The sequence below is a fragment of the Haliotis rufescens genome, unplaced genomic scaffold, assembly GCF_023055435.1.
Source record: "Haliotis rufescens isolate VD_foot unplaced genomic scaffold, xgHalRufe1.0.p SCAF_144, whole genome shotgun sequence".
Lineage (NCBI taxonomy): Eukaryota > Metazoa > Mollusca > Gastropoda > Lepetellida > Haliotidae > Haliotis > Haliotis rufescens.
Genome location: NW_025963829.1, coordinates 16461 through 43722, shown reverse-complemented (window position 1 = coordinate 43722; position 27262 = coordinate 16461). Strand labels below are relative to the sequence as shown.

Genomic DNA, 27262 nt, shown 5'->3' with positions numbered 1-27262 from the left:
GTTAAACCTCAACATGCTACTTTTTGTAGCCTTGGGCGTAATAAAGTTCTGTTCTGTTCTGTTCTGTTCTGTCGAACACCTGGTGTCATCACTGATTTTCAGTGATCCATTCATATAATTTTAACCGCATTTTGCCTTTTACTTCCAGTGGAATCTATTTCGGTAGATAATCGAGACTGGTTATTCTCAGGCACTGGCGTTATACATTCAACTTTCCAACAATCGACTTTCCCTACGTTGTGAAATATTCCAGCAGCTCCAGCCTTTCGTGTCTACATTTCACAACTTTTGAGATATAATCGAGCACGCTCTTTCAAATAAGATTTCAAAGAGCGTCATACGACTCATATGGTTACAGCATGCAAGGCCTAAGTAAAATTTTCAAAACGTTGTATGGCTGGCATGTGGAGAACATTTCAAAACATGACGACAAAAATTATGTCTGATGCAATTCCCAAATTTGACTTGTTCCTGTGTTCACTTCAGGTGAACAATTGTCTTGCCTTTGCATGTGTTTGTGACAGGTGCCAGGATACGTCAATCTTTCGCGAACATCCGGTATCTTCACTATTTGATAGTGATTAATAAACACATGCTTATGATATAGGCTTGGTGAAATGGGGTTTAACGTCGTGTACAAAAATATTGCACATTTATAGCTGCCTCTTGTACAAGTCCGGACTATTGCCGATTTATAGTGCCAGTCCACAGATATACCATGCCCCAGTTTAACATGACTACTTCACTCAGGCACAGTATACTTACTCTGAGCCGACCAGTCCTTGTTTAAGCCCCTTAATCCAGAGCGCCAGACAGGGTAACAACAAATACCATCTTTTAACGTCTTTTGGTATGACGCGGCCGGGAATCGAACCCCGAGCCTTCCGCTCTCCGGGCGGACGCTCTTCCACTAGACCACGGAGGCGGCCCCCTTAACTGACTCGCCTTGGTATAACTGAACTGTTGAAAGAGGCTTTAAACCCAACTCTCTCATTTTAAAATTCCATTATTCTGATGCTTACATGAATGCACAGCTACTCGTGAATGTCCCTCGTGATCTCATCGACTGACAGTTTTACCTGAAAGAAAACCTACTCATTGGATACATACGAGTAGAGAATATCTCCTTCCCCAGTCACAAGATGAGAGAAACATGGAATATCCTATTTATTTTATAATATATTAATACATAGTTGTCTGTCGGAAAATGAAGCCTTTAAACGTAAATTCTCCCTACCAAACACCCAGGGACGTTTCACCAACCCTTGAAATTGCGAGTTTCGAGTTTTCAAAATCTTTAAAAATATTTACAAAAGTAATAAAAAATATTTGAATTTACTAAACTTTTGGATATGATTGCATACAAAATCAACTTAAAACAAATATTCTTGAAAGCTACGAGACCGCTGTTGGAAGCGAAGATATACACGCTGGTCAAGTAACAAAAGTGGCCTTTGCGAAACGGACAGTCTCGATTGACGAGTTAAATGAAAACTTTACAGTTTATACCAAACATTTTCAAGAGAATAACAACGACAAGAAGCGATATTAACTCTATAAATGACAGTATCTCATTATTTTGCCTTATCAATGTGGAACTAACGTAAAAAGGAAGTCAACACTTTGTGTACGGGCCAGACACTTACGATAAAGGGAGACAATTTGCGGGGAGGTCGCTCTTGTATGACAATAGTTCCGTCAAAGTGTTATGTTCATTGCAGTGAAATATCACTGCCATTGCAATTACATATCAGCTATATCTAAATAATACAGTCTTCAACGAAAGAAACGCATTGACGATAATAAGAATGTTGATTTGGTTATTCATGAAACATTAAATACAAATGCAATATATTTTTATTGAACTATATATGTTTGTCACATGTTTTTTAACTGGTGTAGTGCACACAACCTTTTTAAACTTTTTTAGTTTTATACAGCAATTTTTATAAGACTATTCGAAAATGTCATGACAAGGGAATTAATAGCAGAATGCTACGTTGTGACAATCATGTGCTGTGACGATGACTGTAAAAGGTCAAACGTCAGTCAACATTTTGTTATATGTTTGTTGACTTATTCAATGACAACCGTTTATAATGATACATGTGGAATTATTTCGTTTACGGGGTTTTTTCAATCGAGTTTTCGAAAAAAATGAGTTTGTATTACTCTGAAGGGGAAAGATTATGTTTTTGCCGCAGAATTTTGATAATTTGACCAATAATTATTCTGGGACAGAATACTGTCTTCAGTGATCTCTTAAACTACTGACAATAAAGTCAGACAAGACCAGCGCGACTTTGCCGCCCGACAAGAAGAAGCTATCGGTAATATAGAAACAGTTTCAACAAGGATACTTTGGTGCGATGCATTATCATGGCAGAAACACATTATCGTGTCTTTATTAAAATGGCAAACAAATTAAATTTACAATAAAAATATAATGCTATGAACACCAGCTTGCAATGCTAATGATAAACTGTAGCATGTGTGATAAAGGCTATGAACACCTGTCTACACTGTTTATGATAAACTGTAGCATGTGTGATAAAGGCTATGAACACCAGTCTACACTGTTTATGATAAACTGTAGCATGTATGATAAAGGCTATGAACACCAGTCTGCACTGTTTATGATAAACTGTTGCATGTGCGATAATGCTATGAACACCAGTCTGCACTGTTTATGATAAACTGTTGCATGTGTGATAAAGGCTATGAACACCAGTCTACACTGTTTATGATAAACTGTAGCATGTGTGATAAATGCTATGAACACCAGTCTACACTGTTTATGATAAACTGTAGCATGTATGATAAAGGCTATGAACACCAGTCTGCACTGTTTATGATAAACTGTTGCATGTGCGATAATGCTATGAACACCAGTCTGCACTGTTTATGATGAACTGTTGCATGTGTGATAAAGGCTATGAACACCAGTCTGCACTGTTTATGATAAATTGTAGCATGTGTGATATAAGGCCATTCACAGGAACCAACACTGTTGACAATATATTGTGTGGTATAAGACTATTCACGGTTGACAATATATTGTGCGACGTAATGAGTGAGTATTGTTTACGCCGCATTTCGCAATATTGAATATCAGCTTGATGAGCCAACCATTTAACCACTAGGCTACCCCACCGCCCGTACTGTACGGAATTCAAGGGAACCACCCCTTTTGACAATCTATTGTATGATATAAGGCCTTTAACAGAGACCAACACTGTTGACACTGTATTGTGTGATATAAGGCCATTCACAAGAACCAACACTGTTGACAATGTATTCAGTGCAAAGCTCCAACCAACAGCCACTGTGTATGTGTGTTTGGTATAATTGAGTAGGAAATACCCTCTGACAAAAGCTGCTGTGCACCTCAGTCAAGTTCAGAAATTTGAAACCTTATCTTGGGAAATGGGAGAGAAATGTTATCGCTCTTACTATGACAAATGTTGATTGCTACAGGCTGAATAAACACGTCTCTTTACCCCGCGGGGAATTCTCCAGTGAAATCGAACCCCGCCACTGATTGATTTCTGTTTCAGTGCCCTTTGTTGGGTTGACTGGTAAAACGGTCGTTTGTCGACTAACCTGTAAGTCTGATTGTATGAACGTGCATTGTGAAATCTGCACATGCGTTACAACTGGACAGATAGAACGCACCTGTTCAGGTACTGGTACTCCCGCTGGTCAAGTGCAGGACGTCACACCTGGTTAGGTACAGGACATCGGGCCTTGTCAAGTAGAGGACATCACACCTGAATATCCCACCTGGTCAAATGCAGGACATCACACCTAGTCAACTTCAGGACATCACACCTAAACATAGCACCTGGTCAAGTATCGCCACACCTGGTCAAGTACAGGGCATCACACCTGGTCAACTTCAGGACATCACACCTGAACATAGCACCTGGTCAAGTATCGCCACACCTGGTCAAGTACAGGGCATCACAGCTGGTCAACTTCAGGACATCACACCTGAACATAGCACCTGATGAAGTATCGCGACACCTGGTCAAGTACAGGGCATCACAGCTGGTCAACTTCAGGACATCACACCTGGTCCACTTCAGGAAAACACACCTGAACATCACACCTGGTCAAGTATCGCCACACCTGGTCAAGTACAGGGCATCACACCTGAACATAGCACCTGGTGAAGTATCGCAACACCTGGTCAAGTACAGGGCATCACAGCTGGTCAGCTTCAGGACATCACACCTGGTCAAGTACAGGGCATCACAGCTGGTCAACTTCAGGAAAACACACCTGAACATCACACCTGGTCAAGTATCGCCACACCTGGTCAGTTGCAGGATACACATATGGAAATGGTGAAGCAGCCGGAGGTATGTGTGAGACAGCCTATGGTGATTTTGGCGACACTTAGATCTAGAATGTTAACAGTTACAACGATAGAATGTTGACAAGCAATGCCTAGTTAGTCGGAATCATTACATCTAAATTCGGTTAAGGTAGGTAGGTAATTAAAACAGACAGGTAGGCGGAAAGGTGGGTAGAAGAGAAGGCAGTGCAGGCAGTCAAGTAGGCAGGAAGGCATACAGGTAGGCGAGTAGGCAGACAGGTAGAACTGTAGGCAGGTAGAAGGGTAGGCAGACAGGTAGACATGGAGGCAGGTAGGCGAGTAGGCAGACATGTAGGCAGGTATTCGGGAAGGCAGACAGGTAGACATGGAGGCAGGTAGGCGGGAAGTCAGACAGGTAGACATGTAGGCAGGTATTCGGGAAGTAGCACAGGTAGACATGTAGGCGGGTAGGTAGACATGAAGACAAGTATTCGGGAAGGCAGACAGGTAGACAGGTAGGCGGATAGGCAGACAGTTAGACAGGTAGGCGGGTAGGCGGGTAGGCAGACAGGTAGACAGGTAGACAAGTATTCGGGAAGGCAGACAGGTAGACAGGTAGGCGGGTAGGTAGACAGGTAGACAAGTATTCGGGAAGGCAGACAGGTAGACATGTAGGTGGGTAGGCAGACAGGTAGACAAGTATTCGGGAAGGCAGACAGGGAGACAGGTAGGCGGGTAGGCAGACTGGTAGACAGACTGACAAGTATTCGGGAAGGCAGACAGGTAGACAGGTAGGCGGGTAGGCGGGACAGGTAGACAGGTAGACAAGTATTCGGGAAGGCAGACAGGTAGACAGGTAGGCGGGTAGGCAGACAGGTAGACAGGTAGACAAGTATTCGGGAAGGCAGACAGGTAGACAGGTAGGCGGGTAGGCAGACAGGTAGACAGGCTGACAAGTATTCGGGAAGGCAGATAGGCAGACAGGTAGACAGGTAGGCATACAGGCAGACAGGTAGGCAGGTATTCGGGAAGGCAGACAGGTAGACAGGTAGGCGGGTAGGCAGACAGGTAGACAGGTAGACAAGTATTCGGGAAGGCAGACAGGTAGACAGGTAGGCGAGTAGGCAGACAGGTAGACAGGTAGACAAGTATTCGGGAAGGCAGACAGGTAGACAGGTAGGCAGGTAGGCAGACAGGTAGACAGGTAGACAAGTATTCGAGAAGGCAGACAGGTAGACAGGTAGGCGGGTAGGCAGACAGGTAGACAGGTAGGCGGGTAGGTAGACAGGTAGGCGGGTAGGCAGACAGGTAGACAGGTAGGCGGGTAGGCAGACAGGTAGACAGGTAGACAGGTAGGCGGTTAGGCAGACAGGTAGACAGGTAGGCAGATATTCGGGTAGGCAGACAGGTAGGCGGGTAGGCAGACAGGCAGACAGGTAGACAGGTAGGCGTGTAAGCAGACAGGTAGACAGTTAGGCGGGTAGGCAGACAGGTAGACAGGTAGGCGGGTAAGACATCTAAGTTTCTGTTAAAACATTCTGAGAATTTACAACTGTTTCAGTGATAGTCGAAAGACCTACATACATAATTCTCTCCGACTAGTTTAAGTTCTTCCACTATTTCTACTATATTTTTCTATACCCAGCAGCATTTAAAGGGGCCCAATCATCATGTGTTGCATGTCGTGTATTTTGGGGTGGTGTAAGTTCTAGAATCTCCATGGGGTGATATTATATATAACGTCTCCTCCTAGATCGGTTCTGTTGTCATTATACAGCTGTATGCTTGTCTAACAAGAGTCTTCAGATATCACAATTGCCCCACAAAGAGTGGACAACGCTGTTGTTGTAAATCACCAAGAACATTGCAGTGTCAAGCCCGGTATCCTCCATATCATTGTATGAAGCGGTTATAACATTCGCCATCCCCTCTGTGTCTGGCCTCACAGGGTGAGACAGGTAGGCAGGTAGCTATAGGCAGGTAGCTGTAGGTAAGCGGGTAGGCAGGTAGACGGGAAGGAGGTAGGTAGGGAAGCAGACAGACATGTGGGTAAGCAGGAAAGCAGGTAGGCAGACAGACACGTAAGTTGGAAACAGGGGTGGTAAGCAAATGAACAGGTAGGTAAGCAGAGAGACAGGTAGGTAAGCAGATAGACAGGTAGGTAAGCAAATAGACAGGTAGGTAAGCAGGTAGACAGGTAGGTAAGCAGATAGACAGGTAGGTAAGCAGATAGGCAGGTAGGTAAGCAGATAGACAGGTAGGTAACAAATATACAGGTAGGTAAGAAGATCGACAGGTAGGTAGGGAGGTGGGTAGAACGGAAGGCAGGTAGACAGGTTGGCAGGAAAGCAGACAGGTAGGCGGGAAGACAGACAGGTAGACATGTAGACAGGTGGGGGGGTCAGGTAGACATGAAGGCAGGTAGGTGGAAGGCAGAAAGATAGACACATAGGCAGGTAGGCAGGAAGGCAGACAGATAGACATGTAGGCAGGTAGGCAGGAAGGCACAGAGAATCTAAGGAAGTGTTTTCCTGAAAGCCACACCTTATTTTGACGTCTTATATATTGTAGTGTATGTGATAACATCACGTTTTCACCTGTTATATAATGTTCCCATGCACGTAATCCTAGCTAACTTTGCTAAGTATCGTAAGTGGGCACTTTTAACACAGGCTGGTATTCAGCAGAGTATTCAATCGCTAGACATCGTCCCACGGCCATACGCCATGACGTCAAGTCAGCTGACAGAAAACATTAGTCACACTGCAGTGCAGGGCATGCAGTGATTAGTCAGTTAACCGTTACGAGGACATGTCACGTGGAAGGTTATCTGTGACGTGAATCTAGTCAGATTATATAATCATTGCATCGTGTGTTTGTTTTGTTTTTGTCGGTTTGTTGTTTAACGCCGCACTCAGCAATATTCCAGCTATATGACGGGGGTCTGTAAAATAATCGAGGCTGGACCAGACAATCCAGTGATTGACATCATGAGCATCGATCCACGAATTGGGATCGATGACATGTATCAACCAAGTCAGCGAGCCTGACCATCCGATCCCGTTAGTCGCCTTTTACGACAAGAATAGTCGCCTATTGCGGCAAGTATGGGATGCTGAAGGCCTACTCTACCCCGGAATCTTCACGGGTCCATTGCTTCATGTGAGGGGCATTTATTCGGGCGTGGCATCCACGACATGTTTGTTCAGGAGGAAACTACTTCATGTGTTAAGAACCACTATGAATTAAAACATGGGTCGATCGGTCCCATAATTAAACAGAAAGAGTATAATGATATGTCAGTTTGCCTTTGCCCAGTTGAGCAGAATGCTGCAGCCGTGTCTGCTTTAAAAGCCCAGACTTCTTGTTTTTCATTTTCTCATACAATGTATTATTTTCAAGATTTCACATTGTTTCGGTAGAGATATCATTTTATTTTCTTATTAGGAAGCCTTCCATCATATGTTTGAATTATTTAACCAAGGAGTGTTCAAATGCTGTTGTTGTTTTTTGTTTTTTTGTGTTGTTGTTGTTGTTGTTGTTGTTGTTGTTGTTGTTGTTGTTGTTGTTGTTGTTGATTTATTCCAGGTAATAAAATGTCATTAAAGGTATAGTACACGTACGATAACTCGGACAGCGCGAACGATTTCTCTCCAAGATTTATAACCCAGTTCAGAGACCGTCATTCCAACGCTCTCAAAATTCTACTTGACCTATAAACTGTAGTTTAATTCCTCCTTTGCGCAAGTCAGCTACGAATTAATAAATATGAATCTGCCATAAATGCAAATTAAACCAAATCCAAGGTTACAATTAATCTCTTAAATGAATTTGCTTTAATTTTAAGTTGTCTTTTAGTATATAACAGAAAGGACCCAAGAGGATATCATCACTTTCTGAAACTGAAAAGAAATCTAGACTTGCCAAGTTACTGAAGACTTGCTCGGCGTTTTCGAATTTTGTTTTAGGATCAGCATGAGCGTCCAACAAAGTTAGTGACAATCAACGTTTGTATTCATACCACAAATAACGACCATAATGACAGAAAGAAAATTTAAACCCAAATGTGACTTATGTTCATTCTGGGTCAGGATCAAGAATTCTATTTGAAAGAAATACCTTGTTTTACTTCAGATTCAAATGCCGTTGAGTGGCCCATGACGAAAGGGTTCCTGGGTGATTAGTTTTGCCTGTCCTTCAACGTCATCAACACGTCAGCGGTGTCTTTGTCCTAGACCATGGAGCAGGTGGAGCCGAAGAGGAAGCCGAACCCGAAGCGTCTGGAGAAGACCCTGTTCGTGAACCACAAGGAGGAACAGGCGCTGGAGAAGAGACTCGAATCCATTTCCCTCAACTCCAGACTCAGGATGATGGAGCTGGACAGAGAGAGGATCACCTTGAGGAACGAATACCGTCTCAGCAGGCGCCATAACGTGTCCTCCTCAAAACCAAGGTCAAGGTCACCGTCACCCTTTGTTGACGCGAGACCGTCACGGCATCAGACGCTTGATCCTGTCAACTCGTACCTGCTGACGGAGTACCGCCGGGTGTCCGAGGTTATTCCTTCCATACTGATGTCCTTGTCCGCTAAAGAAGAGAAGAACCCCGAGTTCGTTGCCATGACGACAACGAAAGCGGACAGGACACAATCAGGGGGTGCCGATGAGCCTGACATGACAAAAATACTTCAGCTAATTCGGAACGTGAAGAAGATGCGTCAGGACATGAACGTAAGTAAAAGACTTGATAGCAACCGTTGTAAGGTCAATTTTAAAGATTTACTGAAAAGCATTGAAGCCAGGGAACAGAAAGGCAGTCTATCGGATACCTACACTGACGGTGCGTGTTCGTTGCTGAGACGGAAGATGAACAAGATGAGACGCGATGGGCAGGATGTGGATCGAAGACAAGGTCCACGATCACAGGGAGAACACAGACAACCGACGGAAATTATCAAGTCCCCGGACGAGAATCCTCAAAGAAAGAGACACTCGATAACACTACCTAGGGTCAGCGACACGCCCATGCAATCCCAGGGGTTGACCATGACACGAAGTGTTACGACACTGGGCATGCCGGGAAGACAGAAGACGTCACTTCCGGCCTACACGAAGAGGCAGTTGGCTGAGGAAGACGAGTTCATCACTAGGACCAAGGTGTCGAGGGAGCTCGAGAACTATGACAAAATCAGAGGAAGGATTGGTACTTTTATGAACACAATCAATCAGCCACGGTTACCTCCCTTTGAACAAGGTGAACTTTCAGGGTAAGTTAGATATCACTACACTGGACGCGATTTCAAACCTGTTAGAAATTATCTCCAACCTTTACACGACTGATGACATATGTACAACCGATGACAGTTTTACAAAACGAAGATGTCAAAAACGTTAAGCGAAAAAGTGCTCTTCATGTTGTGGGCGTATTGGTTTAACATTATGCAAAGGGACCAAGCAATGGTTTCAAGGTGAACAGCTAATACACTTGGCTGACTTTGATATAAAACATTTTCGAATGAATAGCATATCTCTCGTGCGTCAGGAGATGATTCCTATCATTAGATATATCCAAAGTGATGCAAACTATTTCCTGAAGATATATCCGGACTAAACCATCTTCCCGAGGCAAGGGAGTTAACTAACTATAAAAGTACAGTTTCCACCCTTGCCGATCTAGGCTGAAACTATGGAGTAACCCTTTTGCTGGACTAACGAATCTATGCAAAGTCCAATCAAAATCGCGTAACGAACTTGACATCCGGTCTGTAAACAACATGCATTTCAACGTGCAGATTTCGGTGGACTGCAGAATGCGCAAAGCATATATACTGCCAACTGGGCGTCGACAGATATTTTGCAAATTCCTTCATGTTTTTAATCAAGGTGTTCACGTGATTTGATGCATTTCGCGGGGTAAGACCCGTTTTGTTACAATATAGATCTTGGTTATCGACCAAAACGTCTTGACAGGGCGACGCCATTTTGTTTGAAGCAAATACAAGTGATATGAGAGATGGAATCTGATTGGTCAATAGGAGGGATATGACTGGTAATAGCCACGGGTGGCGCTACAATCGAGCCTGGAAATTCAGCCTAGTTCGGCAAGAGTGGAAACTGGGCTTTTATGGTCCAAAACACGCTTTCATAAATTAAATTGACCTCAGGCTTTACAACGAAATTGCATATGCTGGCTGTCCAGGCAGGATTGTGCTGTGGCTTCTCCTGACAGAGAAAGGGAATATTCAAAGATCCCCTTATGACAAGTGTTTGCTGGGGCCAGCTCCCCACGAAGAGACCCGTGAAGATTCCGGGGTAGAATAGGTCTTCAGCAACCCAAGCTTTCCGTAAAAGGTGACTATGCTTGTCGTAAAAGGCGTAACGGGATCGGGTGGTCAGGCTCGCTGACTTGGTTGATGCACGCATCGATCCCAATTGCCAGGATCGATGCTCATGATATCAATCACTGGATTGTCTTGTCCAGACTCGAATATTTACAGACCGCCGTCATATAGCTGGAATATTGCTGAGTGCGGCGTTAAACAACAAACCAACCAACCAAGCAACCCCACGAAGGTAGTACTATGGAAGCATGGACAAAGGTCTCTGTGCATGTGTGGATATTGTTCAACAATCACAGGAGATTAATACAGTACTCCCTGTTCATGTATTGCTGTAGATCATGGTGAACGAACTGCTCCGCTCGTAGTTGTAGTGTGTATATCTACGTGATGTGTTTGTAATGACACATAAATCAGGCTTACACCTGAGGCTCTAACACACCTAATCAGGAGGTGCCCTATATTAGTCACGTGTTATCTGGTGCCCTACTTACTGGCGATAGCAGAATTTATACAATGAACAACTCCAGAAACTGTCATGTACTCTGTCAAAAACAATTGCTAGAAAATGAACGGGTACTTTGTTTTGACTTTAAATAAAGGTTATAACATGTATTTCAAATATGGATATAATTGTACAACTTTTCACTATCTTGGAGCAAGTTGCTGTATCAGAACTCACGACGTGTGTCCTGTTTGGTGAGCTTGGTGAACCCACGGAGTGTCCGTCTCCATGTAAATCAAGGCTGAAGCACTTCCAACAAATTTTAACATGGGATCGGAATTCTGTATCTAAATAGTTTATTGTATGCCTAATTCATGATCGTTTTTAGTAGAACTTGTCGAAAATCACACTAAATTTTCTGTGACGGGGTTCAAAAGGGTGGCATCGTTTTAGAATGTCTTGACGATATCTTACATCGCATCCACCCAATTGGCGTATGTTTGTACTTCTTTGCAGTAATCGAAGGTTAGAATAGTTCTCAACCCGTGATCAGGATCCTGGCACGTCTAAGGGATGCAACTCTACACAGCCATTCTCTTTTGCCAAGTGAACCACACAAAAAGGGCTTACACTTATATCTGACGTGGATCTACGTTCACATTGTCAGTCATTGGTGTGTGTGCTCCAAGCTCGAACTCACGGGGGGCACGGGTGGCCCAGTTGTCTAAGGCGCCGCGATTCGCTGTGCAGAGTTGCGTCCCTTGGTCACGCCAGAAACCTATGATTGTGGGTTCGAATCCCGGTTCGCCCCGATTATGTTTCTAGGTTTGTCAGCACCATACCCGTTCTCGTCGGTTTCACCGAAGTAGTAAACGTCTGGGACCTGCATCACTTGGGGTTTTCCTCCCATATTAAGCTGACACGCCGTGATATAACTGGAATACTGTTAAAAGCGGCGTTGAACTCACTCATTCACAGTTGAACTCATCTTGCAACCATTGCCTAAAACTGTTATCCTACATTAACGTATATGTATGTCCAAAGGACACGGCTGGCCCATTCGTCTAAGGTGCTTCGAGTCGCTATTGCGTCCCTTTGGATGCCAGATCCTATGATCATTCTTCGAATCCCAGATTTCCGTTTGTTGGTTTGTTGTTTAACGCGGCCCTCAGCAATATTCCAGCTATATGACGGCGGTCTATAAATAATCGAGTCTGAACCAGACAATCCAGTGATTGATATCATGAGCATCGATCCACACAATTGGGATACTATGACAAGCATCAACCAAGTCAGCTGATAATGACCATTTGTTTACCAGAACCATACCGATGCACGTTATTTGATCAAAGTTGAAAATATCTAAGACCTGCATCTCTTCAGTCTTTTCTCAACACTAACCCGACTAGCCGTGATACAACTGGAATACTGGTCAAAGCGGCTTGAAAACAAATCATGCACTCCCTGCCTCACTATTTGAGACGGGCTTACAAATACAATACATTATTACCCATTGCTTAATAAACATGGCACTGGCTTTTTGTCTTTGCTTTTTGAGTACATATAAAGTGGCACTACCGAGAACCCGGGGTACAGCGTAAGTGGAGAGTGTCAGGTGGGTGTTAATGTCAGGACGATATCCCCACCCTCCTGTGTTACGGAGCAGTACCAGGGGAGCCTCTCTCAGTAAGTGGGAAACCTCACCGAGCCGCTTCCCAGGCCAGGCAATACTAGAGGAGCAATGCTTCAAAAGCATTAAGAGATTTTCAGGTGAATTACCTTCTTACACGCAGCGTATTGTTATATTGTTATGTTATCGACGGGTATTTTGTGCCTGCGGAAGATAATCTCCAAAGGTGAGGTGAGGTGAAATTGGGTTTAACGTCGCGTCCAAGATTATTGCACTTATATAGCGACGTGCATGCACGTGTATGTGTGTGTGTGGCTGCTTGTACTAGTCCGGACTGATGCCGATTTATAGTGCTAGCTCACTGAGATACCATGCCGCAGTTTAACATGAATACCCCACTCAGACACAGTATACTGACTCCGAGCCGACCAGTCCTTGTTTTAGCCCCTTAATGCCGAGCGCCAGACAGGGTAACAACAAGTACAATCTTTTAACGTCTTTTTGTATGACGCGGCCCGGGATCGAACCCTGGACCTTCCGCTATCCAGGCGGACGCTCTACCACAAGACCACGGAGGCGGTCTAATCTCCAAAGGGGAAGGCAGTTTGTTCCCGTAGTGGTGGATACTTGGGCTCATTTATACTGTTGTTGTATTTCACTATTAAGTGGTTCATAGAACCATCAATACCTGCTCCTTTGGGTAATATAGTGCAGTATCATCTCGTATGTTTCTTCAGAGTGTAACAAACTGTCACAGGTGCTTGCGACGATAAACACACACAACCACGCGTCCACAGGCTATTCAAGTTCACCAGATGATATGGTGGCCGAGAGGGGACATCGCTTTCTTGCCTTCGCTAAGCGATAAATCGATAACACGAGACGAGAAAGCGATAGCACGAGACGAGTAAGCGAAAGCACGAGACGAGAAAGTAAAATGAAGTCAAGATATGAATATCGCTTTCTCATCTCGAGTTATCGCTTTCTCATCTCGAGTTATCGCTTTCTCATCTCGAGTTATCGCTTTCTCGCGGCCACAATTGAAGGCGAGAAAGCGATGCCCCCTCTCGGTCACCATAAGATGAAGGAGCTCCTTGACTCTTTGCGAACTGTTTAACGCCACACTCAGCAAATTCCTGCTATATCACCATAACCTGTAAATAATCAAGTCAAGACCAGCAAGACCCGTGAAGATCCGGGTTAGAATAGGTCTTCAGCAACCCATGCTTGCCGTAAAAGCCGACTATGCTTGTCGTAAGAGGCGACTAACGGGATCGGGTGGTCAGGCTCGCTGACTTGGTTGATACATGTCATCGATCCCAATTGCGTGGATCGATGCTCTTGACGTCAATCACTGGATTGTCTGGTCTAGACTCGATTATTTACAGACCGCCGTCATATAGGTGGAATAATGCTGGGTTTTGCGTTAAACAACAAACAAACAAGACCAGCAAAACCAGTGATTAATATCTTGAGCATCGCCCTACGCAATCGGACTACGATATCATGCAATCAGACAATTCAGTAGCCAAAATGAAGTATACGCGTGTATTATGTGAAGTTGTTCCATGATGTGCGGGAGATTTTACGTCAGGTATATACAATTGAAGTGATACGAAAGAAATCTGGGAAAAATGTTTGTAACTCGTCAAAATACAATGATTCATATAAATAAAACTAATATTACGTCTTATATCTATATAATACAATATAAACAAATACACAGGTTCTGAATATTACCCCATGCTGTGATCCGTCCACTAAAACCAAACGAGTTATCTCCCTTACATCACTGTTTCGCGTTTGTTCATAATCAATAATATGTATGTGCATCAACATGAATAGTACAGTACTGTTCCACATCTTTATTACTTCACACAAAGACTAGCGTGTCTTTTTATTGGCAATCGGCAACGGTCATATTCTACCGTCTATCAACCCTGACAACATTTTTGTCTCTTGGTATTTTGGTATTAGCGACCAGGAAAAGCCGTCGTCATATGGCTGGAATTTCGTCGAGTGCTGACAAACAAACAAACAAACAAAAACCTAATCAAATATCTGAAGTAAAAACACACACTTTCACAGATATTGTACGATGACTGTTCACTGAAGAAATAATATGATGATATATTTAAATAGATTTCAATGGATTCCATGGCATGTGATTGGCTAACCAAACAAATATTATCAATAAACCGAAAAAAAGTACCCTTAGCCCATTAACGGACTAGTGTTTCCTGATTGGCTGATAATAGAGTAAATTGTGTTCATTATTGCTTTGAACGATGTCCCTAATTTCGTATTGTTGCCTGAAGTTTGTAATTTTTGTTAATGACCAAATACGCTGTCTGTGGAGTTATTATTGTTTTCGTATTTATTTATAAGAACTGACTTTGAATATGTTTTTGCTTTGACAGAGCTACGCGAATTTATACAGTGTGCACAAGATTTTTAAGTTTCCACCTCCATAAACGTAACAGACTTTGAAGACAAATCTTAAATACAGGTCACAGTAATGATATGATTCCAAATTGTGATTCCCATTGTACTGTAGCGTCACCCAAATACAGTCTACCTAATGTGTCAAACTCCCGGGGACAGAGATATAGTTAGATTTATCCGGGATTCGACACAGATCTAGACCCAGTCCACTGGGACATAAGACCTACAATCAGACCTTATAGCCGTCTGACCAAGCCTGACCATTGAGTTAGTGAGTGAGTGAGTGAGTGAGTGAGTGAGTGGTTTAACGCCGCTTTTAGTAATATTCAAGCAATATCACAGGGGGGGGGGGGGGACACCAGAAACATACATTGTAACCATGCCGGGAATCGAACCCGGGTATTCGTCATGACAACCAGGCTATCAATTATTCCAGTAATTTTTATTCGTTTCTGTTCTGTTCTGCAGTACGGTGACATGTTTTCCATAGTGAAGGTTCTACCACATAACGTAGTTCGCTAATTGGGCGACATGTCTTATCGGCAAAGAAAATGTTTATCTTGACCATGACATGGTGAAATCAAGCCATAATCCACCAATGTCTGACCCAGTCCCGGACACACACTATGAAGGAAGGAGGGGTACAGTCCAGTGGCCAAAGCGTTAGCCACCCACAGGACCCTCGACAGGGGCAGTCTCAATTTATAATAATAACATGCAATCCAACAAACAAATTGAAATAAAGATTGAAACCAAAAACTGGTAAAAATATTTCAAGATTTTTATTTTATTGGGAACATACCAATGATGAGGAAATATTTCTCAGATACGTTATGTTTAAATCAGGGACTGCTTCTAGTGTAGGGAGGCCTAGGTTCGATTCCCTCCTTGGTACAATGTGTGAAACCAAGTCGTGGTGTCCCCTGTCCTGACTGTCGATAACAAAGCTCACAACACTCACTCACTCACACAAAATGGAACAGTCCACATACGACAGTACTAAACTCTCTCACAACACATAGACTAACACTGAGTCACTGAGTCAATGAAAACATGTCTTTAAAATATTTGTTTTAAATTTCTTCGAAAGAACCTTTCCTCGTCTTCTTGGTTAGTTTGATCTAGACTTGCCCAGGCTTTTAGTAAAAAAAATATCTAAAAAAATATATATTCCACAGTCATTGTGCAGGACTACCACAACACACTAAACATGGCGGAAGCGGTTCCACTTCACCCTGACGTATCCTATTTCAAACATGAAAATAAACAGTTCTTTGATATTTATTTGGTATTTGTTGGACTCCATCCCTTCGGCACATCACACGACTGTCTGTATGCGTGTGTTGGGGTGATGGCGGGCCATGCAGCGAGAATACCGACATGCCCTCCTCCCACGTTAACATGCGTCTAAATAAGACCATCTGTCCACTGTCCAAACATCAAAGCAACAGTCTTCCCTTGCACTGGTGTGTCCCCTCCTTAAGATTCCCGACAGGGAACACGAAGTGCCCCACCTAATTGCACGATGACATTTAAGGATGCGGTGGCTCTCTCCACCTGTTTTAGATTCTTTGCTATCTCCGGAAGTTAGCCTCGTTTTGAGACAGGGTGGTCACCGCACTGAATGTTGCCCTCATTCTGGTTTCAATACCCTCTGGTATGACGTCATATAACAGTCGTATCAAATTCGTTTGATCACGTATTGCATGAGTGAGTTGCGTGGAACGTGGACAGGTTATTTCCCAGCCTGTCATACTCATCGAATTCAATCTCATTAAATTCAGACCTTGGTTCTCGCTACCGCTAAACAAAGATCTGAAGACATCCCATTAGGGGCCACGTCAGAACGACCTTTCATCCGACCAATCAGAGCGTCGCTAACCAGATTATGAAAGTGACAGTCGGAATGTGATTTCTAATCATGCAATTTCGAAAACTTTAAAACGGGGTATTCCGAACGATGGTTACGGGTTTAACGACTGAATCCATACAATCTGGGCCATCTAGTAGCCATTCCAGAATGTTCTTTTGTTTAGGTTTCTAATTTGTAATCGAGAATTTGTCAAAATATGTTTCGAATCGTAGTTGCCAATTTGAAATTAGTGCCGTAAAGCACGAGAAAGCTTCCTTCTGATTGGTCATTCCATTGGTCGGTCAAAGTTTGCGCAAGGTCGGTCTGACGTGACCCGTAATGGGATGTCCTCAGATCTTTGTTTAGCGGTAGCGAGAACTAAGATCTGATTTTAATGAGATTGCATCGAATTTAACGTAAATCAACGATTGATGATGCAAATGACTTTTTAAAAACGATGTGTGATGAAGGTTAAAATGACAATTCGAAACAACTTTGGTGTTGAAATACCAATGACCAGATAATTGGTGATGTTGAGGAGAGAAATTAGTGGTAGTCCGATCCTACAGGTCTATCAATATGGTACAGACCAACGTATTACAATAAACTACGGTTATAACGAACTCAACGGGACCACTAATTTCGTTATAACCGTAGTTCGTTATAAGCATATATATACAGCATATGTACAACAAATGGCCGGGACTAAAAATAAGTTCGTTATATCGGTCAGTTCGTTATAAGCGTGTTCGTTATAACCGTAGTTTACTGTACCAATACCAAACTCACAGACTGTTGTTGAACACTGGTACATACATTCAGACAAACACTTGGTTACACTTATTGTTTACGTCAAGTTAACGTATATACCACCACCCTTTCACCGACCAAAGCTAATTCTAGCCCCATAAAACACAGACGTTTTTCACAGCACAAACAACCACGTCATAACGTGCCTCAACACCGACACCTATGAGTCAAGCTAAATGTTGCACTGAAGACGATTCTCGTGGCGCGCAGGGAGGAAAGGTCGGAGATTCCTGGCCTTGTCAGGCGCCTTTCCCCTGCGTCTCCCGTGATCCCACTCCTTCAAATCCCTTTACCCCCCACTCCACCACCACCCCACCCTCCCCTCCGGGCGCCGGAGGTAATCCGCACAGGTAGGTAGCAGCCTTCAGCAGACAGGTAACGCTGACCAGCCCCAGCCTTGTTACACGCGCGTGTAAGTGTTAGTAAACATCCAGTCATGGATTGTTTCAGATTAGCTGATGTATCAGTTTGGTCTATGCTTGTTTACATGTGGGAACAGATAGATGATATACCTATCAAGACAAAAGGTTAGAGATCAGAACTTAGAATCAGTGATCTCAAAACTAGACTAGACCCCAGTCCTGTAATCTCGCCCTAACATCGCCATATGACCAGCTCTGTAATAGTGGAGACCATGCTGGCATATTTTCATTTACAAAACAGTAAATGATTTTAAAACGTTTTAAGCTTTTATCCGACAAGACGTTACCGAAAGCACGGACCTATATACAAGTCCGTGCCGAAAGTAACAGTTGGTTCATGAGCCACTGTAATAAAAGTTAGTCGATTGCCAGATTGTCTTTGACAATGATATATCATTCTGTACGCAGTCTTGCCTCTTTGGTGCCAGTCTGTCAAACAGACCCTGAAACAAATATATCCAATAAAGCCCATGCAAGTCTATAATAGTGGGCAAGTCTAGATTATAGCGTTATAGAATCTCTGGGCTCCTTCTTATAATGTTTTATTAAGATAATTTAACAACCGTTTTTTGTAAGATATGTACGAGATGTTAGTTTACATTTGTACGATCGATGAAAATGATACTAAGAAAATGTTTAGAACGATGGGGTCTTGGCAAATGCATATTTAAGACACTTAATCAGCCGTTCGGGTTTCCAGACAACGGAGTTATACTATGCACATCTTCTGTCTGAGTCCTACCGGGAAATACATTTTATTTACTTTATTTGTCATCAATTTCAGTTATTTTCAAATTATTTCAAAATTCCCCACCGTCCCCTGTTTAAGCGCTAGCTGGTCATGACAGCCATGTGGTTAGTCGGGGTGAGGCTGGTCTCAAGCATACTAACAAACCTGTATCTTGGTCAGCACGCAGAGGTCAGCTTCGTACACAGTCATCTACACATGTTTCACATCACAGCAGTCACATCGCTCCACAGAACCGCTTCCTCACGTGTGTAGTTAGCCTTGCCTCAAGACTGTACTGAAAAAGTAGTCCACGGATGTGTAGTAATTCTATCCTCCTAATAAGGAAGTCTAGATATGTGGACAGAACAAGGACAGTCTAAGGACTCAAGTCTCTTAGAGGGACAACTTGTTCTTATCATTTACATAATCTAGAATTATTATCTTAAATACTTATTATTGCCTTAGTTTAGTGCAAGACTAGTGGAAAGTCAACACAGTGAGTGAGTGGGTGGGTGAGTCGGAAAGTCAGTCGGTGGGTGAGTGGGTCAGTCAGTAGGTAGGTGAGTGGGTCAGTCAGTCAGTGGGTGAGTCGGTCAGTCAGTCAGTCGATGGGTGAGTGGGTCAGTCAGTCTTTGGGTGAGTCAGCCAGTCAGTCAGTCGGTGGGGCAGTCAGCAGGTCAGTCTGTCAATCAGTTGGTCAGTCATCGGTGATTCGGTCAGTCAGTTGGTGGGTGAGTCGGTAAGTCAGTCGGTGGGTGAGTTTGCCAGTCAGTCAGTCGGTGAGGCAGTCAGCAGGTCAGTCTGTCAATCAGTTGGTCAGTCATCGGTGATTCGGTCAGTCAGTTGGTGGGTGAGTCGGTAAGTCAGTCGGTGGGTGAGTCGGTTTGTCAGTTGGTGGGTGAGTTGGTCAGTCAGTCGGTGGGTGAGTGGGTCAGTCAGTCGGTGGGTGAGTGGGTCAGTCAGTTGGTGGGTGAGTGGGTCAGTCAGTCGGTGGGTTAGTCGGTCAGTCAGTCGATGGGTGAGTGGGTCAGTCAGTTGGTGGTTGAGTCGGTCAGTCAGTTGGTGGGTGAGTTGGTCAGTCAGTCGGTGGGTGAGTGGGCCAGTCAGTCGATTGGTGAGTGGGTCAGTCAGTCGGTGGTTGAGTGGGTCAGTCAGTCGGTGGGTGAGTCGGTAAGTCAGTCGGTGGGTGAGTCGGTAAGTCAGTCGGTGGGTGGGTCAGTCAGTCAGTCGGTGAGGCAGTCAGCAGGTCAGTCTGTCAATCAGTTGGTCAGTCATCGGTGATTCGGTCAGTCAGTTGGTGGGTGAGTCGGTAAGTCAGTCGGTGGGTGAGTCGGTTTGTCAGTTGGTGGGTGAGTTGGTCAGTCAGTCGGTGGGTGAGTGGGTCAGTCAGTCGGTGGGTGAGTGGGTCAGTCAGTTGGTGGGTGAGTGGGTCAGTCAGTCGGTGGGTTAGTCGGTCAGTCAGTCGATGGGTGAGTGGGTCAGTCAGTTGGTGGTTGAGTCGGTCAGTCAGTTGGTGGGTGAGTTGGTCAGTCAGTCGGTGGGTGAGTGGGCCAGTCAGTCGATTGGTGAGTGGGTCAGTCAGTCGGTGGTTGAGTGGGTCAGTCAGTCGGTGGGTGAGTCGGTAAGTCAGTCGGTGGGTGAGTCGGTGGGTGAGTCGGTCAGTCAGTTGGTGGGTGAGTCGGTAAGTCAGTCGGTGGGTGAGTCGGTACGTCAGTCGGTGGGTGGGTCAGTCAGTCAGTCGGTGAGGCAGTCAGCAGGTCAGTCTGTCAATCAGTTGGTCAGTCATCGGTGATTCGGTCAGTCAGTTGGTGGGTGAGTCGGTAAGTCAGTCGGTGGGTGAGTCGGTCAGTCACTCGGTAGGTGAGTCGGTAAGTCAGTCGGTGGGTGAGTGGGTCAGTCAGTCAGTCGGTGAGGCAGTCAGCAGGTCAGTCTGTCAATCAGCTGGTCAGTCATCGACGAGTCAGTCAGGAATATTGGGACAGCGATATCATAGGATGGACATCCCATCATCATTCCGAGAGACTCAAGTGCTGCTGAGAACATTTCACAGTGATGACCATCAGTTGGTGCACAATTACCATCTATCTCCATTAACTTCAAATCTGCCTCCTCAGCAGTTTCTAACTTGCCCGGACGCGGGGCTAGGTGTGTTGTTGTATTCGGTTCAGGAAATAGATATTCTTGTGGCTTAAGCTATCGAACATCCATCATACGTTTTTTAAGCACTTCATGACATTTACTGAAATAACAAACCGATCCTTCTGTGTGTTGATACCCAGGAAGCCAAATCGAGTTCTCACGACGGCAACGGTCTGGCCATTGTATATCTCCAGAACGTCAGTTAAAAAGCCAGGATACCTATCTGGAATGCATTTGGCACACTGCAGGGAACATGATGCCAGGCTGACTTGCAGGGAAACACGTGTTGAAATTATTTGAGACCTGTTTGCTTTCAATAATTGTTTTTCCTTTAGGAAATGGTAGATTTGTGTTCGATCGATCGCGAGGGAGAGGCTGCAGACACGCACCTGTTTGATCCTGGAGGAGACTGGCAGAAACGGAGGATGGTAATTACTGGTAATGTACAGGTGTCACAACCGTTTGGTCTGGTTACTGTTATCAGCGGTTGTCGTTTATATAATAACAGGTATAGAAGTGTTCATGAAACAGTGTTTGATATTCTCCAGGGCCAACGTAGATCTTCCTGGAAGATTCCTTTTGTCTGTCTTACAGAACCCGAAACAAATATATCATAGTCCAAGCAAGTCTATAACCGTTGGCAAATCTAGATTACTGCATCTTACCGAGGCAAGGGTGTTAACTGACTACAAAAGTCCAGTTTCCATCCCTGCCGAACAACGCTGGAATTTCGTGGCTACTACGATTTGTGTTCTATATATGTTCCTCCTATTGACCAATCAGATTCCACATCTAATATTACTTGCATTTACTTCAAACAAAATGACGTCGCCCAGTCAAGACGATCTGGTCGATAATCAAGATCTGTATTGTAATGAAACGGGTCTTACCTCGCGGAGTGCATCAAATCATGTGAGCACCTTGATTAAAAACATGAAAACATTTGAAAATATCTGTCGACGCCCGGTTGACGATACACGTGCTTTGCAAATCCTGCAGTAGATCGAAATCTGCACGTTGAAATCCATGTTGTTTACGAACCGGATGTTTGATTTTGACTGGACAATGCATAGACTCGTTAGTCCAGCCAAAATGTAATTCCGAAATTCCAACCTTGTTCGGCAAGGGTAGAAACGAAGCAGTTTACGAACCGGATGTCGATTTCGTTACGCGATTTTGATTGCACTATGCATAGACTCGTTAATCCAGCCAAAATAGATCTCCATAGTTCGGCAAGGGTGAAACCTTTACTTTTGCAGTCAGTTAACCCCTTGCCTCGGAGAAAAGAGTACTGCAGCTTCTGAAAATGGTGAGTCTCTGAGAGTCTCTTTTATAATATTGTAATAAGATAATTTACAACGTCTCCTTCTGTAGATCATTTTCATTTCAGAGACATTTAAGGCTTCAGTTCCTTTATTTATATCTACCTTTATTTCACAATTTCCAATCCCGAATATGCGGCATTTAACGTAAAACTTTCTCTATTTTCCCCATGTTAAAACTGTCATTGCGTCCGACACTGTCATACTTCTGAGATGCTGCTAAAAATCAGCGTGGAAACCTACCCACTTACTATCCATAGTTTATGTTTTTTGTTTGTTTGTTGTTTAACGCCACACTCAGAAATATTCCAGCTATATGACGACCGTCTGTAAATAATCGAGCCTGGCCCAGACAGTCCAGTGATTGACATCACGAGCATCGATCCACACAATTGATATGCATCAACCAAGTCAACGAGCCTGACCACCCGATCCCGTTAGTCGCCTAGCCTCTTTCGACAAGCGTAGTCGCCTTTAACGGCAAGCATGGGTTGCTGAAGACCTATTCTACCCCGGATCTTCACGGGTCTTCACTTTAATTGTAGATGTAAACTTTAAGTGTATATATAGGTCGGATCAAAGGGTTAGTGTTTCCCAATGTCTGACCTGCCCTAAATGTGTAACAATCTCCATTAATCGTGTTGATGCATATACGCGAAGATGTTCAGATATAGGGGTGAATCGAGTGAGTGAGTTTGGTTTTACGCCGCTTTTAGCAATATTCCAGCAATATCACGGTGGGGGACACTAGAAATGGGATTCACACATGGTACCCATGTCGGGAATCGAACCCGGGTCTTCGGCGTGACGAGCGAACGCTTTAACCACCAGGCTACCCGACCGCCCTCGAAAATGCGTACATTGCAAGACATGGAATTAGGCTAAATCGACTGACTTCAACACCTCACGATAGTTCAACCTTAAGTAGATTTGGTGCTTATTTCACTCTGCTCGAATATTAAGATTGATCCGAGTTTTTGGCACTTATTCAAAGAGCATCTCTGTTAATTCCTTTCCAGCCAGCCAGTTGCTAAATAGCCATTAAGGTGGAATTTGATGCCTGTTAATTTCCGAAAGTACTTACGGTTCCAGGAATAGACGTGTATATCTGGGGAGAAAAACGTTTTGGATGATTAAAAAGACGCACGTATATTAAGAAATTCCTTTCAGGTTGGGGAATACTGTCTCGTCAGAAATAACCTTACGTGTACGCTTTGTTATCAGGCATGGCGCGATGCTGGCAAACAATGTATAATATTATCGTCTTTTATGTCAGTGTGAGAGGCACTAGAGACACCTAACGTGCATCGCGTGTTGTGTGGGTCGGGCGGTGGCGGACCACCCGTGCTGGGAGAAAGTCGCGCCATTTGTATGTGAACTGTGTTGGGTTTTGTCTCACCTTTGATCGACACGCGTTAATAAATGTGATCCGTAACTACTACACATGTTTATTCTTACTTACTTATTTACGAAGGATGGGATGTTGTGTCATGATGACTGATCTTGACAAGTGAGGTTGTCACATAGTGCTGTGGTGGTTGAATGGGATGTGTTGCTGGGTGCGCTTAGCGCTACGACTGTCTTGAGTCTATGTTAAGGTATGGGAGTTACTATCACCTTAGCGCTAAGGTCGCTCTGTACACCGGCAACCTGGTGACTGTTCTAGACAAGTGAGGTGGTGGAATGGGGTGTGTTGCCATGATGACTGTTCTGACAAGTGAGGTGGTGGAATGGTAGGTGATGCCATGATGACTGTGCTGACAAATGAGGTGGTGGAATGGTAGGTGGTGCCATGATGACTGTTCTAGACAAGTGAGGTGGTGGAACGGTAGGTGGTGCCATGATGACTGTTCTAGACAAGTGAGGTGGTGGAATGGTAGGTGTTGCCATGATGACTGTTCTAGACAAGTGAGGTGATGGAATGGTAGGTGGTGCCATGATGACTGTTCTAGACAAGTGAGGTGGTGGAATGGGAGGTGGTGCCATGATGACTGTTCTAGACAAGTGAGGTGGTGGAATGGTAGGTGTTGCCATGATGACTGTTCTAGACAAGTGAGGTGGTGGAATGGTAGGTGGTGCCATGATGACTGTTCTAGACAAGTGAGGTGGTGGAACGGTAGGTGGTGCCATGATGACTGTTCTAGACAAGTGAGGTGGTGGAATGGTAGGTGTTGCCATGATGACTGTTCTAGACAAGTGAGGTGGTGGAATGGTAGGTGGTGCCATGATGACTGTTCTAGACAAGTGAGTTGGTGGAATGGTAGGTGGTGCCATGATGACTGTTCTAGACAAGTGAGGTGATGGAATGGTAGGTGTTCCCATGATGACTGTTCTAGACAAGTGAGGTGGTGGAATGGTAGGTGGTGCCATGATGGCTGTTCTAGACAAGTGAGGGGGTGGAATGGTAGGTGTTGCCATGATGACTGTTCTAGACAAGTTAGGTGGTGGAATGGTAGGTGGTGCCATGATGACTGTTCTAGACAAGTGAGGTGGTGGAATGGTAGGTGTTGCCATGATGACTGTTCTAGACAAGTGAGGTGGTGGAATGGTAGGTGGTGCCATGATGACTGTTCTAGACAAGTGAGGTGGTGGAATGGTAGGTGGTGCCATGATGACTGTTCTAGACAAGTGAGGTGATGGAATGGTAGGTGTTGCCATGATGACTGTTCTAGACAAGTGAGGTGGTGGAATGGTAGGTGGTGCCATGATGACTGTTCTAGACAAGTGAAGTGGTGGAATGGTAGGTGTTGCCATGATGACTGTTCTAGACAGGTGAGATGGTGGAATGGTAGGTGTTGCCATGATGACTGTTCTAGACAAGTGAGGTGGTGGAATGGTAGGTGGTGCCATGATGACTGTTCTAGACAAGTGAGGTGATGGAATGGTAGGTGTTGCCATGATGACTGTTCTAGACAAGTGAGGTGGTGGAATGGTAGGTGGTGCCATGATGACTGTTCTAGACAAGTGAGGTGGTGGAATGGTAGGTGGTGCCATGATGACTGTTCTAGACAAGTGAGGTGGTGGAATGGTAGGTGTTGCCATGATGACTGTTCTAGACAAGTGAGGTGGTGGAATGGTAGGTGGTGCCATGATGACTGTTCTAGACAAGTTAGGTGGTGGAATGGTAGGTGTTGCCATGATGACTGTTCTAGACAAGTGAGGTGGTGGAATGGTAGGTGGTGCCATGATGACTGTTCTAGAAAAGTAAGGTGGTGGAATGGTAGGTGTTGCCATGATGACTGTTCTAGACAAGTGAGGTGGTGGAATGGTAGGTGGTGCCATGATGACTGTTCTAGACAAGTGAGGTGGTGGAATGGTAGGTGGTGCCATGATGACTGTTCTAGACAAGTGAGGTGGTGGAATGGTAGGTGGTGCCATGATGACTGTTCTAGACAAGTGAGGTGATGGAATGGTAGGTGTTGCCATAATGACTGTTCTAGACAAGTGAGGTGGTGGAATGGTAGGTGGTGCCATGATGACTGTTCTAGACAAGTGAGGTGGTGGAATGGTAGGTGGTGCCATGATGACTGTTCTAGACAAGTGAGGTGATGGAATGGTAGGTGTTGCCATGATGACTGTTCTAGACAAGTGAGGTGGTGGAATGGTAGGTGGTGCCATGATGACTGTTCTAGACAAGTGAGGTGGTGGAATGGTAGGTGTTGCCATGATGACTGTTCTAGACAAGTGAGGTGGTGGAATGGTAGGTGTTGCCATGATGACTGTTCTAGACAAGTGAGGTGGTGGAATGGTAGGTGGTGCCATGATGACTGTTCTAGACAAGTGAGGTGGTGGAATGGTAGGTGGTGCCATGATGACTGTTCTAGACAAGTGAGGTGGTGGAATGGTAGGTGGTGCCATGATGACTGTTCTAGACAAGTGAGGTGGTGGAATGGGAGGTGGTGCCATGATGACTGTTCTAGACAAGTGAGGTGGTGGAATGGTAGGTGTTGCCATGATGACTGTTCTAGACAAGTGAGGTGGTGGAATGGTAGGTGGTGCCATGATGACTGTTCTAGACAAGTGAGGTGGTGGAATGATAGGTGTTGCCATGATGACTGTTCTAGACAAGTGAGGTGGTGGAATGGTAGGTGGTGCCATGATGACTGTTCTAGACAAGTGAGGTGGTGGAATGATAGGTGTTGCCATGATGACTGTTCTAGACAAGTGAGGTGGTGGAATGGTAGGTGGTGCCATGATGACTGTTCTAGACAAGTGAGGTGGTGGAATGGTAGGTGTTGCCATGATGACTGTTTTAGACAAGTGAGGTGGTGGAATGGTAGGTGGTGCCATGATGACTGTTCTAGACAAGTGAGGTGGTGGAATGGTAGGTGTTGCCATGATGACTGTTCTAGACAAGTGAGGTGATGGAACAGTAGGTGGTGCCATGATGACTGTTCTAGACAGTTGAGGTGGTGGAATGGGGTGTGTTCCCATGATGACTGCTCTGACAAGTGAGGTGGTGGAATGATAGGTGTTGTCATGGTCCCTGTTCTAGACAAGTGAGGTGGTGGAATGATAGGTGTTGCCATGATGACTGTTCTAGACAAGTGAGGTGGTGGAATGGTAGGTGGTGCCATGATGACTGTTCTAGACAAGTGAGGTGATGGAACAGTAGGTGGTGCCATGATGACTGTTCTAGACAGTTGAGGTGGTGGAATGGGGTGTGTTCCCATGATGACTGCTCTGACAAGTGAGGTGGTGGAATGATAGGTGTTGTCATGGTCCCTGTTCTAGACAAGTGAGGTTGTAGAATGGGGTGTGTTGTCGTGGTCACTGTTCTAGACAAGTGATGTTGTAGAATGGGGTGTG

General features: G+C 44.6%; 2 protein-coding genes across 2 annotated transcripts; one reads left to right on the top strand and one right to left on the bottom strand.

The window, feature by feature from the left end:
- The first annotated feature begins 3591 nt into the window (after positions 1 to 3591).
- LOC124145171 lies at positions 3592 to 10678 on the top strand. The gene is made up of 2 exons (XM_048395784.1): positions 3592 to 4364; positions 8456 to 10678. Exon 2 carries the CDS (start codon positions 8560 to 8562, stop codon positions 9589 to 9591), a length of 1032 nt encoding a protein of 343 aa, XP_048251741.1. The 5' UTR covers positions 3592 to 4364; positions 8456 to 8559; the 3' UTR covers positions 9592 to 10678.
- Positions 10679 to 24115: 13437 nt separating this feature from the next.
- On the bottom strand, positions 24116 to 26791 carry LOC125379630 (proline-rich extensin-like protein EPR1). Its single transcript, XM_048395783.1, has one exon. It carries the CDS (start codon positions 26789 to 26791, stop codon positions 24116 to 24118), a length of 2676 nt encoding a protein of 891 aa, XP_048251740.1.
- Between the last annotated feature and the right edge of the window lie 471 nt (positions 26792 to 27262).

Coding starts and splice junctions, on each gene's coding strand:
- LOC124145171 (XM_048395784.1), top strand. CDS start 8,560: ATGGAGCAGGTGGAGCCGAAGAGGAAGCCGAACCCGAAGCGTCTGGAG.
- LOC125379630 (XM_048395783.1), bottom strand. CDS start 26,791: ATGGCAACACCTACCATTCCACCACCTCACTTGTCTAGAACAGTCATC.